At 37.2% G+C, this 18,013-nt stretch overlaps 2 protein-coding genes and 1 non-coding gene across 4 annotated transcripts in view; 1 reads left to right on the top strand and 2 right to left on the bottom strand.

Moving 5' to 3' along the window:
* The window catches only part of LOC125237328 (glutathione S-transferase 1-like), an 11,850-nt gene extending 4,394 nt beyond the window's left edge, over positions 1 to 7,456 (bottom strand). Inside the window, exons 1-3 of one of the 2 annotated variants that reach the window (XM_048144328.1) lie at positions 6,602 to 7,456; positions 5,491 to 5,600; positions 1,160 to 1,331 (exon numbers count right to left, since the gene is read on the bottom strand). In XM_048144328.1, the coding sequence (XP_048000285.1) occupies positions 1,160 to 1,331; positions 5,491 to 5,540 (222 nt within the window). In that variant the 5' untranslated portion in view covers positions 5,541 to 5,600; positions 6,602 to 7,456. The remainder of the gene's footprint in view (positions 1 to 1,159; positions 1,332 to 5,490; positions 5,601 to 6,601) is intronic. The other variant, XM_048144322.1, reaches the window with a different exon arrangement.
* Positions 1 to 18,013, top strand: part of LOC125237340 — a 22,714-nt gene extending 4,701 nt beyond the window's left edge. Inside the window, exons 2-6 of the mRNA XM_048144336.1 lie at positions 15,714 to 15,797; positions 16,751 to 16,840; positions 16,932 to 16,975; positions 17,059 to 17,143; positions 17,763 to 18,013. Of these exons, the coding sequence (XP_048000293.1) occupies positions 16,751 to 16,840; positions 16,932 to 16,975; positions 17,059 to 17,143; positions 17,763 to 17,957 (414 nt within the window). The 5' untranslated portion in view covers positions 15,714 to 15,797 and the 3' untranslated portion in view covers positions 17,958 to 18,013. The remainder of the gene's footprint in view (positions 1 to 15,713; positions 15,798 to 16,750; positions 16,841 to 16,931; positions 16,976 to 17,058; positions 17,144 to 17,762) is intronic.
* Trnap-ugg lies at positions 9,550 to 9,621 on the bottom strand. The gene has a single exon. It is a non-coding gene; the product is annotated as a tRNA-Pro (tRNA).

The following is an 18,013-nucleotide window of genomic DNA, read 5'->3' as shown; positions in this document are numbered from 1 at the left end:
CCCACTACCATGTGAACTTGAAGTGGAAAATGTCAAAAAATGACATGTAAACAAACATTATATTTTAACGATTTTTCGTTAATTTTAAATAAATCGAATAACAACAACTACTATTTCAAGTGTAATTTAGGTAGATAGATTATAAAGACATGGATATAATACCAAAAATCAGTTTCCAAAGCATTACTCAAGGTATAAACTTCCAACCCCAAACTACAGAAAGAGTCAATAAATTGGTGCTGGCAGGGCATATAAGGAATCTTGAAGAACATAGGAGTAATGGTACAAGTTCTTCGAGCTAGTGATATGGTATTCGCTAAACCTCCGCCCCGTTAATGCCATATAAAACAAATCTAAACGTAAGTACCGCGTAAACGTAAGTCATGTCCGCGGCCACAGAAATATCCGACACGGGCCTATTCCCAGGCTAGGCCTGAATCTTTAAGCATAATCTTTTACGGTAGGAAAAATACTAACAGCGTATTGAACAATATTAGGTAAACAAAGCTTAAATATAATTTATTATAATGTTTTGTTTTGACATGTCACTTACGTTTTCTTTTCACCGTAGCTATCCATTTAGTTCTTTGATCCAATTTCCAGTGTGCTCTAAGAAACGCATAGAACGTGCAACGACTATTTATGCCATTATTTGTACAATTAACAACGAAACAACATTGATGCCCCATATCAAACATTACACATTGTATTATATTTTATGAGTTTTGATAGATGACAACCACAATCAGTGTCGATTTTGACCACCGCAAGCACTGCGATCGCTTTGCTTACCCCCTCCATGCACTTCGCACGAAGCCAATACAAATACGTCAAGTGTAATAATCCCTTGATTACCTGTGTAAAACGCTTACCTACTTGATAGTTTTCTCAATTTCCCGAGAGATGTCGCTTTTCTTTCTGGAAACTAGCGAACGGTAGTGCATTGCAGTTTTGTTATGATATTTAAACTAAACTGGGTCTAAATTAAACTGGGTGTTTAATCTAAAGCTTTTCCTTTTCGAGGCCATTGTCCAAGTTAAACATTACCATTGTCTTATTATGACGGTGTACAGTCTGTATCTTCGCTGCGACTCATGGCAAGTTGGCATTTCAACACTTATAAAGCGTTGCCGACGTAAGTACTCAAGCCCAATAGTACCTTTAAAAACTCGGGAGTCATATGTTGCCCCTCCATGATGTTAGTAAGCACCAGGTCGAGCTCCAGGCCCATGACCCTGGCAAGCAGCATGACCGCTCGACAAGGCGGGGACGGCGGCAAGTAGTATAGCTTTATCGGCCGAGCTGGCATTCTGGATCGGGCTGCTGCGGTGCTGTAAAATGAAAGAATGTTGAATGAGCACTGAGAAGTGATTATGAGTCATTTCTGTGATGTTTAACTGTTTTTTTATTATTATTTTCCAAAGTGTGTTTTCTTCTCAGCAAAAGCTGGTAATAAATGTTAGCTGCGGGCTGAAGCCAAGTAGATTACATAAAGGATAAAAAGGATTTAAGATGTAAATATGTTTCATTCTGTGCTACTTTCATCTTGTAAGAATTTTCTTACAATTCTGCAGGTGTTTAGTATTGCAGCCCTCTGTAGCTGCAGTAGGTATTGGGTTGGCACAAAAGTAATGACACACTCTACAAAACTCTATACATTTCCTTTCTTAAGTTAATTGTTTTCGATAATATTCTAGTATGTTGTAGAACATTCTAGGTACTTCTAATGTGAGGGTATATAAAGCCGCCCTCGTGATTGGTTTAGTTAGATTTAAATAAAATGGACGAGCGACAAGTTCGAACACTTTACTTATATACGAGTACTTGTTAGGCCACAGTGCGCGGGCTGCGGCTGACAATATCAACACTGCATTGGGCGCTGGAAGTACAAGCCATGCCACGGTGTCCAGATGGTTTGACCGTTTTAAATCAGGAGACAGGAGCCTTGAAAGTCAGTCACGCTCAGGGCGACCACCTGCATTCAATGATGACGATTTACGCCGCGAACTACAGTCGAATCCTGATGCTACTACTCGTGAATTAGCGGAAGCACTTAACTGCAGTCACCACACTGTGGAATACCATCTGCATGAGCTTGGGTATCGAAAAGTTTTGGCTTGATGGGTACCGCACATCCTTACCGACGCCAGTCGTGCAGTCCGTGTCGCCATCTGTCAATCACTTTTGCTGCGACCCCGACGTAAAGAGTTTTTGACTGATCTGGTTACGGGAGATGAATCATGGATTTATTATGAGAACGATACACGTCGTGCTTTTTGGCTGCCTCGAGAAGAAACGCCACCAACTCAACCGAAGCTGAGTCAAAAGAACCGCTTAAAAGTTTTGCTTTGTTGTTTCTGGGACTCGCAAGGCATGCTGTTTCATGAACTATTACACAATGAAACTGTAAACGCTAACAAATATTCAACACAGCTCACCGAACTATAATTTTACTACATGATAACGCTCGACCTCATGTCGCATCTACCGTTCGCCAACAGCTGCATAACTTGGGCTGGGAGACGATACCCCACCCACCTTATTCTCCAGACCTCGCACCATCAGACTTTCATTTGTTTATAGCCCTGAAACGACATTTGCGGGGTAAACAGTTCAATGATTTCCATGATGTGTGGTGGAGTTGAACAACTTTTTCGAGGCACAGCCATCAGAGTTCTGGGCGAAAGGCATCCAAACTTTGCCGGATCGTTGGCAAGAAGTCATAGATGCTAATTGTGATTACATCATCGACTAAGCTTTTTGTATTGTAATAATAATAAAAAATATAAAACGTAAACCAAGTGTCTCATTATTTTTGTGCCAACCCAATACATAGGTGTTTTGTTTTTAGATCAATGAGCTTCAGACTATGGTGGAGGTGTTTGGGGATGACGCCGGTGGTTGATAACACTATGGGGACAATATAAACTTTTTCTTGGTTCCAGATCCTAGTAACTTCGTCCTTGAGGTCAGTATATTTATGTATCTTTTCAGCTATTGTTTTCTGTAAATTGTGAGTGTTGGGGACGGCAATGTCAATGAGGCAGGTTATTTTGTTCGTTTTGTTTGTCAAGGTAATCATTATTATTATTATAAATGGGCTTACTCTTGGCCACAGACTAGTCTAAGGCAAAGACGAGGCCTACGATGGAGTGAGCTCGCCTAGAGGCGATGCATGTTCACCCTAGATTTGAAGGTTGCCGGGTTGTATGAGCTCGGAAATATAGCCGCCGGCAAGGAATTCCACTCCTTGTATTTACTTCGATAGTTGAACATGTCGGTCACTTTTACATAAGTATTTATTAATAAACCCGATAAACTGAATTCGTATCTACATGACTGTTTCCTACGAAACATTTATTTTCATTTGATATTTTATTGTGTTTCAAGAAAGTTATTCTACAAAACTATTTAAAAAGCGTTTATAAGGGAGTTGGGACACAAAATAAAAGCGACGATATCCGATGCTCGTGCTGTGCAAAGGTTTATCCATTGCCATCCAACGTAGCGTAGTAATACGGCAAGCTTGATGGGCACTTTTGCACCCGGTACAGCTCGCGGAGGTCTTTTCGATTTGGTTATATATTACATTTCATTTTCTATTTTATAAGATATATTTCGACGACCGGTCTAGCTCAGTCGGTAGTGACCCTGCCTGCTGAGCCGCGGTCCTGGGTTCGAATCCCGGTAAGGGCATTTATTTGTGTGATGAGCACAGATATTTGTTCCTGAGCCATGGATGTTTTCTATGTATATAAGTATGTATTTATTTATCTAAGAATGTATATCGTCGCCTAGCACCCATAGTACAAGCTTTGCTTAGTTTGGGGCTAGGTTGATCTGTGTAAGGTATCCCCAATATTTATTATTATTTGTATGTCTTACCATATCTCGGGACCATGGGGTCCCGGACTTTTGGGAGGCATGTGTGGGGCCGAAGCCAACATCACAGAGGCCCTTTTAGACACTTTAATCTAAAGGCAAGGGATACACGTGGCGGATACCATCCCCGAGCGCACAATATGATACATCCGGAGATGGTCCCCGCCAGGTGTAAAGACTATTTCAGTGCAGCACTTTTGTGCTGCGATGGGAACTAAGGTCATAGGCTACTGTTGTGCAAGTTGGATGGACTGGATAATGGTCTATGGGGGGAGACTATCGGACACCTGCCATGACAACTAGTCTCAGGATTGTAAAAGACAGGCGGTGACTCGCCAACTCATTGAGTGGGCCCTGCAAAACGGCCGCACGCACGGTGCGACAACAGCGCAACACTTGAAGAGTGGCTGAAAGGTTGTCGAGAGGTGAGACTGCGGTAGCCAGATCCCGGTGATCCGTTCAGCAGGCCGCCGGCGTTATGACATTTTACACTTCCAACCTGGAGCATAGGTCCCGCTCTTGCGAATCTACTCTGGCCGGCCGGTAAAGGCAAGCGCAGAGGCGAGGGCTAGATGGAAGTGCCCTCTGGAATAGGGGTCCGCGGTGTCGCCACTCACCGTCAGCTCGCCACAAGCTGCCCCCGCGGGGTTATTATTATTATTATTATTATTATTATTTTATTTATTTAAGAGATGACATTTGTATTTATTTACGATTGTAGGTACATACCTACCAGGAACTATATTATATAGGTAATACAATTGTTTACCTACTATTTTCAAAAAGTAGGAAAGTGCATGGTCGTAGAGAAAGTATTATATACAACGTTGTTTACTCAGTCAAAAATTACTCGTGGGGTTTTTATTAACAATTTTCGGCTTAGCCTCAAATTGTTACGCCACGACATTCGCCTATTTTGACCTCTCTAAAACAACAGTTGCATAAAATACGGTATATAAGTTAGTTAAATACCGTGTATATTATAAGTCATGACTGGGCTTGTTAAATAAAATAGGTACCTGATATTACATATTTATTTATATATTTGATAGATGATATGAAACATTAAAACGGCCCGAATTTCCATTACATTATTCTAAAGGGTTGCTCACCAAATCCCAATCTAAGGAAAGGACACATTGTAAGGATTTACATAAAGCCGCCGCCAATAGAATTTGTGAACAATCTAAACAAACCTCGTAGTCAAAATGTCTTTAATTTCCGTTCTAACTCATCAGATACTGACCAAATCCATGAGTTGTTTAATCAATTCGTGTCACATTATGATCCTCAACCTTTAAAATAATAAAATTGTGATAGAATATTGATATTTTAAAAGATGGTTTGTTTACATTGTTGACAATTTCTTTTGACAGCGATTTTACAAATAAATGTATAATAAAGACAATTAATAAATCACCATCGTTAGTTTATTAGTATTATTACTCAAATTAATAGCATAGGGAAGAAATGGAAATACCAATGATTTGAAAATTAAATAAGAAACTAAAGTTAGTAAATCGTTAAAAAATATGTGTAAAGCACAAATAATTAAATTTATCCATGTTTCCACTTCAATCCAAATCCAATCAGTACCTCAAAACTTACCCATTGATGTAAATTACAAGGAAAATTGTAAAAAATGTGAAAATCCTCATTTTGATCCTCGTAGTTCTTCCTTTCAATTACTCGCGGAGTAAATCCTAATGGAAAAAACACTACTTTGATGTAAGCAACTCATAAATATTAAGAAATAAACTTCATCAATCTCGAACTCTCACAGTTATTCTAAAAAATATATTTGCTGTCTGATTACCGCGACCAAAAATATATGAAACGAGTCCTGACAAGTAGACGTAATCAAAAGTTTTAGTATTTTCTATGGCACACATACATTTTTTATTTAAGATGTTTTATTACTAAAACAAAATTACCCAGATGTCATTGCCGATGTATTCCGACAGGCGCAATAAAAACAGTGTGTGATATACTGATACTTTGGTTATACCTATTGAAGATGTTACATTATTCGGAAACTTTTAAAATGTTACCTTTAAACATACTACAATTATAATTTGTGTCGCTTAACTTCAAACTTGGGTAAATCCATTCTGTTTTAAGGTTGAAAATATAAAAAATGTAATATGATCTGAAAGATAATCAACCTTATAGCGGAATGGACTTACCCAAGTTTGAAGTTAAGCGACACATTTTATCTTCAAACATTATGGCTACCATACAAAATGTCTGAGAAATACGTATTCCATTCACGTATTTGTTTCATATTATTAAGAGGAGTTTGGGTTATCTAAATATATTATGGACACCTATTGTCCTTTCTTAATAATGTGAACTTATAATTATTAAAATAAACTATCTTATCAGGCTTTCTATTATGTTAATTAATTTACATTAGATCTCTTGCGTAATAATAATTAAAATGAATAAAGAGAATATTAATTATGACGACTTACATTTTTTAATTTTCGATATTTAAATTGATCAATATAAGGTGTAACCAGAGAATTTATTTTTGACTTTATTTTGTCTTATAAATATTTCTGCTGCACATTAAATACACGAAAAAATAAATAAATAAATAATGCTTTACGATTAATAAGCAAACTACAAAAATAATGAAAAATAGGAATTGTAAGCAACTTAAAAATTCTAAAGCATGTACAAGGAAATCAACTAAAGTAGTTTGTATACAACTCACTTTGCTGATTGAATTTTTGCCGCAACGTCTTTGTCCATACACTGCCCCAGTTTAACTAATTTCACGATGAACTTTCTATTAAAAAACAATTTTTGAACTGCTCCAAAGCCACCAATCGCAAAAATATTCCAACGAAGTTTGAAATGACTACAGTTTATTGTTTATTCAAAGGTCTTTCAGCGACCGTACCAGGCGAGCTGTAAACTAACGTTACATGGAAGCTATTATATATGGTAACTTAGAAAAATGGCAACGCAACGCTGACCAGGGGATTAATGAATAGCAACTGATTTATGCCACAATCACCTGAAATTATAGGCACAGTTAGTACTTTACTAGAATTCGGAAACATAAATATAATGTCTGTACAATAACAAACTATCTGCTATCAGTACTTCGCGCTCACGCTCATGAGGTTGAACTCTATGAAGAAAGAGTGCACATGATCAAATGTATTATTGATGTCAGTTTGTATGTCAACTGCTGAATCGAGAATGAAGCCCTGTGTTTGTTATGGTTATGAGCACCATAGAAACGATGGGCGGGAAAGGTGCCGCGTCATTATGACTGAACAGTGAACATGTAAGTATGAAAAGATTGGATCATGCACGACAACTGAAACTTAAGGACGCAAATAAGTACGAAATTTTGTTAACGACATCATGATGATGCAGTAATGACTGATTTCGGCCACGGCAACTGTGTGTTCTCGAGCAGACATCAGTATCAAGAAATTCCAAGAGAGTACGTACTCGTAGTTCCACTCCCTGGTGTGCCTTTAGGCACTGGTCCCACCGCGAGCTAGTAAGCTATGAGCTCTCGGCTATAAAAACAAATAAAAGATAAGCACTACCGTGCAAACAAAAGAGACACGGCGATTCTGATGGCTCACCGCTGGGCGAGTAACTAAACATCGCCGTGTCTCTCGCGCACCCTTTAGTACGTTGCTTCTGGAAAGTTATGTATGAAAATATTGGCATAATTAATGGAAGATTTTTTTTGATTAGGGTATGTACATTATAGGCCGAAGTTATTTTTCATCAACCCTCCCCATCTCTCCCCCCTCTGCGTCACCCCTCTTCCCCCCCTTAAATAGCCGAAAATGCGGTTTTTCGCAATTTCTGACAAAACCGTTGCAGATACAGAAAAAGCGTGTAGAAACAAAGTAATCCTTAATAAATTTACTACAAACCATTCATTGACACTTTGGTTCTAGCACTTATAGTTTTCGCGTAATCCATCACGAAAGTTGGTCCTTTGCTGCAATTTTCTTTAGTGCATGTTAAGCTTTCTCCCAAATTGCTTACAAAATCTGTTTGATATTACTAAAACATTATAAACTGAAAATGAATTTCAGGGGGAAAAATCACTACCATGGGTGGAACTTGAACTAACGGCTTCTGGATTGAAACTCCAGGGCTCTACCAACAGCTACCAAAAGCTCATCCCCAGTCATCGATATACTATATGGATCAATGGTACTCCTAGCGACTACTATCGTGAAAATATTACGTCTTAAATAGTCACTGGAATTCCAAGACATATTGGAAATTCCACCCATGGTAGTAATTTTTCCCCCTTAATTTTCCCCCCCTTTATTTTAGTCATGGGTTACAATATCTTAGTCATATCAAACAAATTTCGACGATTTTGTAAGCATTTTGGGCGAAAACATAACATTCATTAAAGAAAATTGCAGCAAAGGACCAACTTTCATGACGGATCACGCGAAAACTATAAGTGCTAGAACCAAAGTGTTAATTAATGATTTGTAGGAAATTTATTAAGAATTACTTCGTTGCTTATCGCTTTTTCTGTATCTTCAACAGTTTTGCCAGAAATCGGGAAAAACCGCATTTTCGGCACTTTAAGGGAAGGTAGAGGGGTGACGCAGAGGGGGAAGGGGGGGAGGAGTGGGGAGGGTTGATGAAAAAAACTTCAGTCTATAATGTACACATTTCAATTTAAAAAAACCTTCCATTAATTATGCCGTAATTTTAGCTAATTTCCCCTACTACTTACGGTTAAACATCTTATGGCTTAACTATCATTAGGACAACCTATATTATGGTCTACAAATAGGCCTTTCGTTTTCGGATAACCTCGTACGTAATCGTAAAATGGACACTGACTTGTCTTACAGATTTCGTTGTGGTCTGACAGGCTCTAAAATCCGAAGGCCCTTCTAAAAGCTTCCGCACTGTAGAAAGTATTGATTCCCATACATTACAAAACTCTTCTTTTTGTGGGAGTATTTTTCAAACTATTTTTAGAGTTTTGCACTGGCTTTTTTAGGTTAAATAAATTGTGTGGACATGACATCTGTCAGCGTAACCGTTCTATCAGAATGGAGATATTTTAAGTATTTCATATTAATTTATTAATAAGTAATATCATTCATATTATACCTATAAGTATTTTTCCCCTCACTAGCTCGGAAACACGTGTTTTGTCCTTTAATACCAGCGGGTAAAAACGCATTTTATCCACTAGTGGGTAAAGTAATTTGACCTTGAACAAAGTCAAATTAACTGCTTTAAAATTGATAAAAGTAGGTGAATCTAGTAATAAAGATGATTTACCATCTGTGGAACTACTGGAAGCAGTGATAAACGCGTTTTTGCGTTGTAGTTTCCTCGCTATAGTAAGGGGAAAAGTTTTGTGTTACACTCGGGTGCAAATGTATTTTACTTCTCGTGAGTTGAAAAACGAGCAAGTGAAAGGATTCTATAGTTGAACCACGAGCGAAGCGAGTGGTTTGAGAATAGAATCCTGAACTTGCGAGTTCCATTCCAATTCCACACTCGGCGTTAAAATACAACTTTGCCCCCTTGTATAACAAATAACTATTTTTGTATTTTGACCCGCATAATAAGTTACGAGAAGAGCAGAATTAATTACGTCATTTCATTACGACTAATAGGTAACAATATTGAAGTAAAAAAACAGGGCACGACCGGGATTTGAACCCGGGACCTCTCACACCCAAAGCGAGAATCATACCGCTAGACCATCATGCCGGTTGAAAGGCTTCCTCAAAAACCTATTTTATTGAAAACTGGAGCACTTGAATAAACATATTTTCCCCTCACTAGCTCGGAAACACGTGTTTTGTCCTTTAATACCAGCGGGTAAAAACGCATTTTATCCACTAGTGGGTAAAGTAATTTGACCTTGAATAAAGTCAAATTAACTGCTTTAAAATTGATAAAAGTAGGTGAATCTAGTAATAAAGATGATTTACCACCTGTGGAATTACTGAAAGCAGTGATAAACGCATTGTTTGCGTTGTAGTTTCCTCGCTATAGTGAGGGGAAAAGTTTTGTGTTACACTCGGGTGCAAATGTATTTTAATTCTCGTGTTTTAAAAAACTCGCAAGTTCAGGATTCTATTCTCGAACCACTCGCTTCGCTCGTGGTTCAACTATAGACTCCTTTCACTTGCTCGTTTTTCAATTCCACACTCGGCGTTAAAATACAACTTTGCCCCCTTGTATAACAAATAACTATTATATTATGGCATATTACTATATGGCTGTCTACTGAAAGTATTGGGTTGGTAAGAAAGTAATGAGCGAATCATAACCAATATTGTAATTTTTATTTAATTTATTATTTTAATCATTTATCAAAAATATAACGGCCTTCGTTATCTACTACTTGTCTCCATCGTTCTGGTAAAGAATGAATAGCATCGGCGAAGAAGTTCTTAGGTTTAGATTCAAAAACTCAGCTATGTACTGTCGTAGATGGGCTTGATCATCGAACTTTTTTTCATTCAAGGCATTGCTTAGCGATCTGAACAATGCGTAATCAGTAGGTGCCAAGTCTGGAGAGTACGGTGGATGAGGTATCACTTTCCAACCTAGCTCCAGTAGCTTTAGCCGAGTCACTTTTGCAATGTGTGGGCGAGCATTGTCGTGTAAGAAAAAAACTTTAGCATGCTGTGGACGATTCTGACAGATTTTTTGGTTTAAATTTTCAAGCTGATTACAGTATACTGATGCGGTAACAGTCATTCCACTTGGTAGGAGTTCCCAGTGAATAATACCATGAATATCCCACCAAACGGACAGCATAACTGTTTTCGGGTGAGGCTCTGTTTTTGGTGCCTCTATTCCTTTTTCGTTTGGAGCTAGCCACTGACGTTTGCGTGTGTGATTTATATATAAGACCCATTTTCCATCTCCAGTGATAAGATGGTCCAACCAGTTGAATGTGCGGCGAAAAGACAGAAGTTGTATGCAGATATCGGCACGGCGGTTTAGTTGATCTCTATCAAGTTCGTGCGGTATCCAAACACTGTATTTGTAGTTTTTTCCCAACTCGTGTAAATGTGTTTCTATGGTGACATGAGAGCAGCCTAACTCGGTAGCAAGAGCACGACTCGTTAGCCTCGGATCTCCTTCAATTAAGGTTTTTAATTTGTCTACATCAATCTTCACCGGTCGACCAGACTTAGGTTGATCTGATAATGAAAAGTCGCCACTACGAAACCGCTGGAACCATCGTTTCACCGTGGCCTCAGACACAACTTCAGGAGCAACACGCTGACATATATTACGCACTGCTTCGGCGGCTGAATGGCCAGACTGAAATTCATATAGTAAGCAATGCCTTACATGCACTTTTAATTCGTCCATTTTCTTCCTTATATTAGCTCGGCGACAGCTAGTGAATGACTGACAAGAAACTGTGCGACTCGCCCTTTATATACTTTCGACCATAGAAGATTCTAGAACTCTCTCAAAAAATTTATGTGGAATTCAATCGATCGCTCATTACTTTCTTACCAACCCAATACAAACGCTTTCGATTATTTCCTCCATGGTTTTTGATGATAGACCACTGATTTTTTTAACACATTATTATTATTTTTATCTGTGTCCGACCCATCGTAAATTTCCAAAAACAACCTTATTGATTAGTGCGCAAAAAAGGTGTGGTATTCAAAATTGGTAATAATTAGCCAAAAAAACTAAACGGTCCGACACAGATAATTTCAGATTTTTCGTTACAATCGATTAAGTTTTGAAGGAAGAAGAAGAGTCGAGAGCGGAATTTTTTCGCAATATCTTTTAACTGAGTTGTTCTGAATTGTATTTTTTTTTTCCACAAATCTAGTTAATAACACTAGTAAATTTAACTAAAATTCCCAAGCTCAAAAGGGGGGCGGGCTCCTTTTTATTTTAGCATTTTCGCTCCTGTAGCATCTAAAGCATAAGGCATGAAACGGCACGAAGCGTGATTGTATGAAAGAAGAAATATCAATCTGTGCTCTGCAGCCAAGATTTCTACTATGTGCGCGAAGTACGATAATAGGGCATTAATAGTTAATATACAACAGGTCATGCTTAGGTACTTATCAACTTTTATTATGGTTTCAAACTCAAAATCGCGTTTCAGTCAACTGGTATACACAAACAGAGACATCTAAAAATGGTATAATTACAGCGGGGCAATTTCGACTGGGGGAAAAATGCAACTGATCCATTTTTTCCATGTTTTGCAATGTTTGCATTATTAATTAGACTGTGCACTGGTTATATGGCACGCGTGTTCAGTGGATACATGTGGAAATCAACTTAATAGTGTAGTAATGGATAAAATGGATCAGTTACAATGCCCCCCAATCGAGATTTGCCCCGCTGTACCTTATAACTATTTTGGACATCATCATTGGCCACGACATCTTAGCAGATGATTGTTGCAGTGATTTTATTGTGTGGTGCCGGTACATCGTCTTTGGTGACTTAGTAGTCCGATGGCAGCCCGACACCTTGGACATAAACCCCAATAAAGTATTGTTAGACATTAGACAGTGCATAATGAAACGCACCACAGGGTGACGTCAGACGACAAACGTCGCATTCTTGATGGATCTGAGCTGAGATAACCTTTTAGCAAACTTATCTCTTACCGAGGGACTAATGAGCTATTGTTTTTTTTTTTTTTGCCAGAATATTATTATCCAAAATGGAAATAAAGAAAGGTACCTATCGGTGCTTCAATTACTTTTTTTTCGTAGCCTATTGGAGTGTCCCAAAGCTGGGCAAAGGCCCTTACGGACATTATGGAATATAATTATGTTTCTAGTAATAAATGTAACATAACGAAAATAATAAGATAAAAATGTATTCCTAGAAATGAAGCCAAAAATATTTACAATTTAACAAAGGTACATATACGATCAAGTATAACCCTAAGATAAGAAAGTTTGTTCTCTGCGCAAAATAGAGACAATTAGAATTTAATATCAAAATAGAGAAAAACTAACACAAATCAAAGTTTATGTTCATAGGCAGACACCTAAGTTGACCTACTTAGTACCTACCCTAATAGATGCAATGACGGATGGATTGATTATTCTCAAAGCGGATTACCTACTAGTGATTTGCTCATTACAATAGAAACAGTAGAAAAAAGACTTCGATTTTATTTAAGAACTTATATTTTAATCGTAAATTACGTATCCGTAAAATCTATTAGTGACACTTATTTCACTTATCATCTAAAACTTCAACTGTGGATACACTACTAGCGTTATCGATTTCTTTCACTTTATCTAACTCGCTGGCCACTTCATTTTCATTTCGTTCAGTCAGTTGGTTAGAATCCGTCGCTTCCGTCAAATCCGTCTTAATGGAGTTAATCCTCTCTCTCGGCTCAGTTTCTGTATCACTTTGATTAATTTTCATCTTCTTGCTCTTAGAGTTGCCCATTTTGCGTCCGGAGTTGCGTAGCGCACAGTCGGCTATGGATCAACGTTTATACTGGGATGAAGATAAAAGTCGAGATAACCAGCCAATCTTGACAATTAAAAACAATGCACTGCCCGATAAAAACTCAGTGATAAGAATGCCCCCTAACTCACTAAGAGAAAGCAAATATGCAACTGACATTAAACTATTTGCGTAAACATATATGTTGAGTTGAGGCTTGAAAGATAAGATGGCATTGACATACCCGTATATTTTATTTACCGGGTATCTGTAGGTCGTTGGAGTATAATTCCGTTGCTTTCCTATTTGATTTCCACAGACAGATAGACCAACATTTTCGTACGTTGTAGAGAGCTCATGGACTCATTATACACATAAACAGTTGTGTAAATAAATGACGAATATTCGTAAAAGTAGAGCGCAATTGTTTTGGAGTGAAGTCACAAGTGCCATATAACAATGTCTACATAATAATACTGCCAGTGATAAGACTAGTCGCTTTGCTTAGTCACAATTTCACAAAGTAGACAGTGACGCATCCACCGTTCCTTGAAATGTCTGGCGATATCGGAAGGTTACAAAAAACTCACAAAATGTCAGTCGAAATAATGGATACGATGTGTACATTAATTTCTAGCATAAGTATATGAAAGGCATTTATGCAACATGGTGCTTGACTAGATGACTACCTACTAATTAAATCAGCTACTTTTTTCGAACTGTCAAAACGATTTGTTACTATGAACTATATGAAATAAACAATATCTACAATAATCTTACGGTAGTGACAGACGAGTTACCTACTCGTAGATACTCTTTAATGTACAATACGATTGATAGAAGTAGAAACTGTTTAATACCTAATTACATACAAGATCGACGTTCGGTATATATAACGTATTTAGGTATTTACAGGCCAATTCTAACGTACGTAAACTGTCATTAAAATATTTGATTTACATATATTGTTTATTTCTGTTCTCGTACGTCTCGTCTCTCTTGCTCGTATGTCAATAAATAGGTACAGTCAGCGTCAAATATATTGTGACCGCCAAAGCGCCAAATATATCGAAGTATCGAAACACACCTTTGTTAGCATAATAATGAAGATCTGGTCCAGTATATTTGCGCTTTAGCCGTAATCGTCACATGGTATTTGACGCTGGCTGTACCTACTTATTGACATACATATGCACGGGCAAGGGCGAGTGAAATACACGATATTTAACTGTCATATCATAATTTGTTCATTTTGCTCATTTTTAGGGTTCCGTACTAAAAAGGTACAACAGGAACCCTTATGGTGCGACTCTGTCCGTCTGTCTGTCTGTCTGTCACATTCCTAAATATCTCGAGAACTACTAATGCTATCAACTTGAAATTTGGAATAGTTGTGAACATTGTGAACCTCTACAAATAGAAGGTATATTTTTTTTTAATTTATTAATTTTAATTGTAGAAAATGGCCAAAATGAAAGGGGGGCAAACTGTAAATTTCAAGTTACTAGGTCAAGTGGGGTATCGTTAGAAAGAGTTCAAATTGAACGTAAATAAACTATTTTTTATAATTTTTTTGTTGTGGAAAAAAAAAGAATTTTGAAGGAAAATGTAAAAAAAAAATACCGTCCCCCCCCCCCTTATCTCCGAAGTTTACCAACGAAAAATTATGAAAATTTTAGGAAACATTGGTTTTATGCTAAATATTACAGGACAAATATAATCGTGTTTGTATCTTAAAAACTTTTTTTTTAATTCACAAAAACTTTTCAGATTTTTACTTTTAACTTACCCACCTTTGCGGATGTATATAGTACTTCAAATTAATACGATATGTTACGTAAATCATCTCCATTCCAATAAAGTAAAAATTGTTTAAATCGGTTAACATTATAAAGAATAACCCCTGAAAAACCAACATACTATGGTCGCGCAAATTAGTTAGCGAATTCACCGAGAGATGGCGCTATACACAATAATGCTCATTAGTACCACTTAGTACCTATACTTTTGTCTTCTAGTCAAGTCGTTAGAGTTATGTGAAAACATGAGATTATTTTAACTGGGGAGTTTGAAAGTTTGTACGGAACCCTCGGTGGGCGAGTCCGACTCGCACTTGACCGGTTTTTTTTTTAATTGTCCTGTTTAGTTAAAGTTCTTATCAGACATTTGCATTTATTGTATTAGGTACCTATAAATTACTAACACCTTGTTGATGCAGATCTAATCACATTAATTGAATAATGAATATCGTATCCGTGCTACGTAATTTATTAATATCTTCAATTTGCACTAATTACGATTTTTAAATGCTTTCTTAACGAAGGTGAAAAGAAAGTAGCTATTAGTAAATGGAGTATTTAGTCATTAATATGATTTTATGGTATTTATAGGTGTACTTCCACAATGGGCCATCATATCCAAGACCTTCGTCGAACATATCGTATCACCATCTAAATACTAAAACCAATATTAAGGTAAGTTTATCTGATTTTACGCACGCAACCTAAATGCGTTAGCAATTTCTCTCATTTTCTTTATTTGAACCATACTTGCTGGGTTAATAATATAGCGTATATATTTTTTAACCGTATTGCTTAATACAAATATATTATCGTTAGTACAAAAATAAATTTTTCACCTCACTAGCTCGGAAAGAACTTTTTTATTCTTTAAAAACAGATAGCAAAATCGCATTTTATCCACAAGAGTGCAAAGAATATTTGAAATCCGAACTTGTCATTAGTTACTTTTTTAATTATAATTTCTTGTAAAGGCATGTCCCAGACAGGACAATTTTCTCCCTGTGCTTAAATCGTCTTAACAAATGATGTGATGCGAACGTAAAAATAATTTCATATCGAATTATATCCAACTAAAAACATTAAAATCAAACAATTTTATAACACGATTTTACCATAAAACACTTGAAATCGTACAGGAAATTGTATTTTTGACTCTTTCATTGTACTTATTCAGAACGCACCTTAAGTAACATTGCAATCTCAAAACGCGTGAAACGAAACGCATCCAAATAGAACTTTGAAACTTTTGTGGTGTCGGTCGGTGCATCGTGGAAATTGTAATAAACGCAAATTGACTTATTTCTGTGCAATTATGTTCCAGTTGTTTTTATTGCGTATTTCCTCGCTTTAGTGAGGTGAAAGTTATGTGTTACACACGGGATGCAAAGTTATTTTACCTCGTGGGTATTGCAACACTCTCTACGCTCAGGATTCTATTTTTGAACTACTCGCTTCGCTCAGGATTCTATTTTCGAACCACTCGCTTCGCTCTACTCCATTCGCTAGCTCGTAGTTCAACCCTAGAATCCATTCGCTAGTTCGTGTTGCAATTCCACACTCGGTTAAAATACAACTTTGCTCCCTTGTATAACAAATAACTATTACTTATTGTTTTTTTTTTTCAGATGTCTTCGTCTGCACAGATATTTGTCTTTGCTCTTCTCGCCTGCATAGTAACTGCCCACAGCGCAAAACTGAGCAATTTTCGGAAAACGGTAAGTAAAATAAATCTATATTTAATTGATACATTACGAGTACCAAACCATTTGTAATTTTCGATATAACTAATCCCGTTTTTCTTTTCAGGATATCGTACCTGTAGAAAAAGAAGGAAGAATTTTAGTAGTGCCGTAAGTAAACATAATATTTTTAGATACTTGCAGTAAAATTTAACATAGGTACGTAATGTATTAACACTTGTTTAATTTTTTAGAACCCTCGGAGACGTCATTTTTACGGGGATTAAAGTTACTTGGTTCGTCATTTCATCCGCCTGGTCCCTCGTTGGCTACAAACTGGTAAGCAAATTAAATATGGATATTTTTATTGCTTAGTAATCAAAAGAGGATATTTCAACATTTTTAATCATTTCCTATTTACATCTCCCATCTATATATAAGTTATGTGTAGGTACATAAAGTTACATATTACATACATACATACAATCACGCCTGTATCCCATAAAGGGGTAGGCAGAACACATGAAACTACTAAAGCTTCAGTGCTACTCTTGGCAAATAAGGGGTTGAAAGAAAACGAAACTGTGACATTACAGTGACAGGTTGCCAGCCTCTCGCCTACGCCACAATTTAACCCACAGTTACATAATATTCAAAAGATAATTTTGATGTCAACTAAGACCCATTTACAAGAATGGGATTGGGGCTCAGCATTCCTACTTAACCTTCCTTATTTCGCCTTGCACAATATTTTATACCATTGCATGTACGGTAGAGGAAATTCATTTTTCAGCAGTTAACGGTCTACTTCCATTTGACAGCTCTTAGCCTAAGTATGCCATAACCAAAATGTTCTTGAACCGCAAATTGCTAAAAAATCGATTTCCTCGACCGTACCTACATATTGTATTTTTTCCTCTCTAAGAGTTTTGTTACATATTTCTAATTTTTTTTTCAGGCGGCCATTACCCTCCTAGCCAACGTCGGCATCTGGATCGCGCACAACTGCCTCCACGCGATCATCGGGGCGGCAGTGACGTTGGCCTTCTGCAAGCTCACCGGCAAGTGCACCTTGGACTACGTGGAATACGAGCCTGAATACGCCTTGGCGGCCAAGCACCTTGCTGACGGCACTGCTAAATATACCAGTTAATTTGTTAAGTTTAATGTTTCCAGTTTATTTATTAGGTACAATTGAAATAAATTAGT

The sequence above is a fragment of the Leguminivora glycinivorella genome, chromosome 2 (assembly GCF_023078275.1).
Source record: "Leguminivora glycinivorella isolate SPB_JAAS2020 chromosome 2, LegGlyc_1.1, whole genome shotgun sequence".
Taxonomy (NCBI): domain Eukaryota; kingdom Metazoa; phylum Arthropoda; class Insecta; order Lepidoptera; family Tortricidae; genus Leguminivora; species Leguminivora glycinivorella.
The sequence above is the reverse complement of the archived record's forward strand: the minus strand, read 5'-3'. Positions and strand labels throughout refer to the sequence as shown.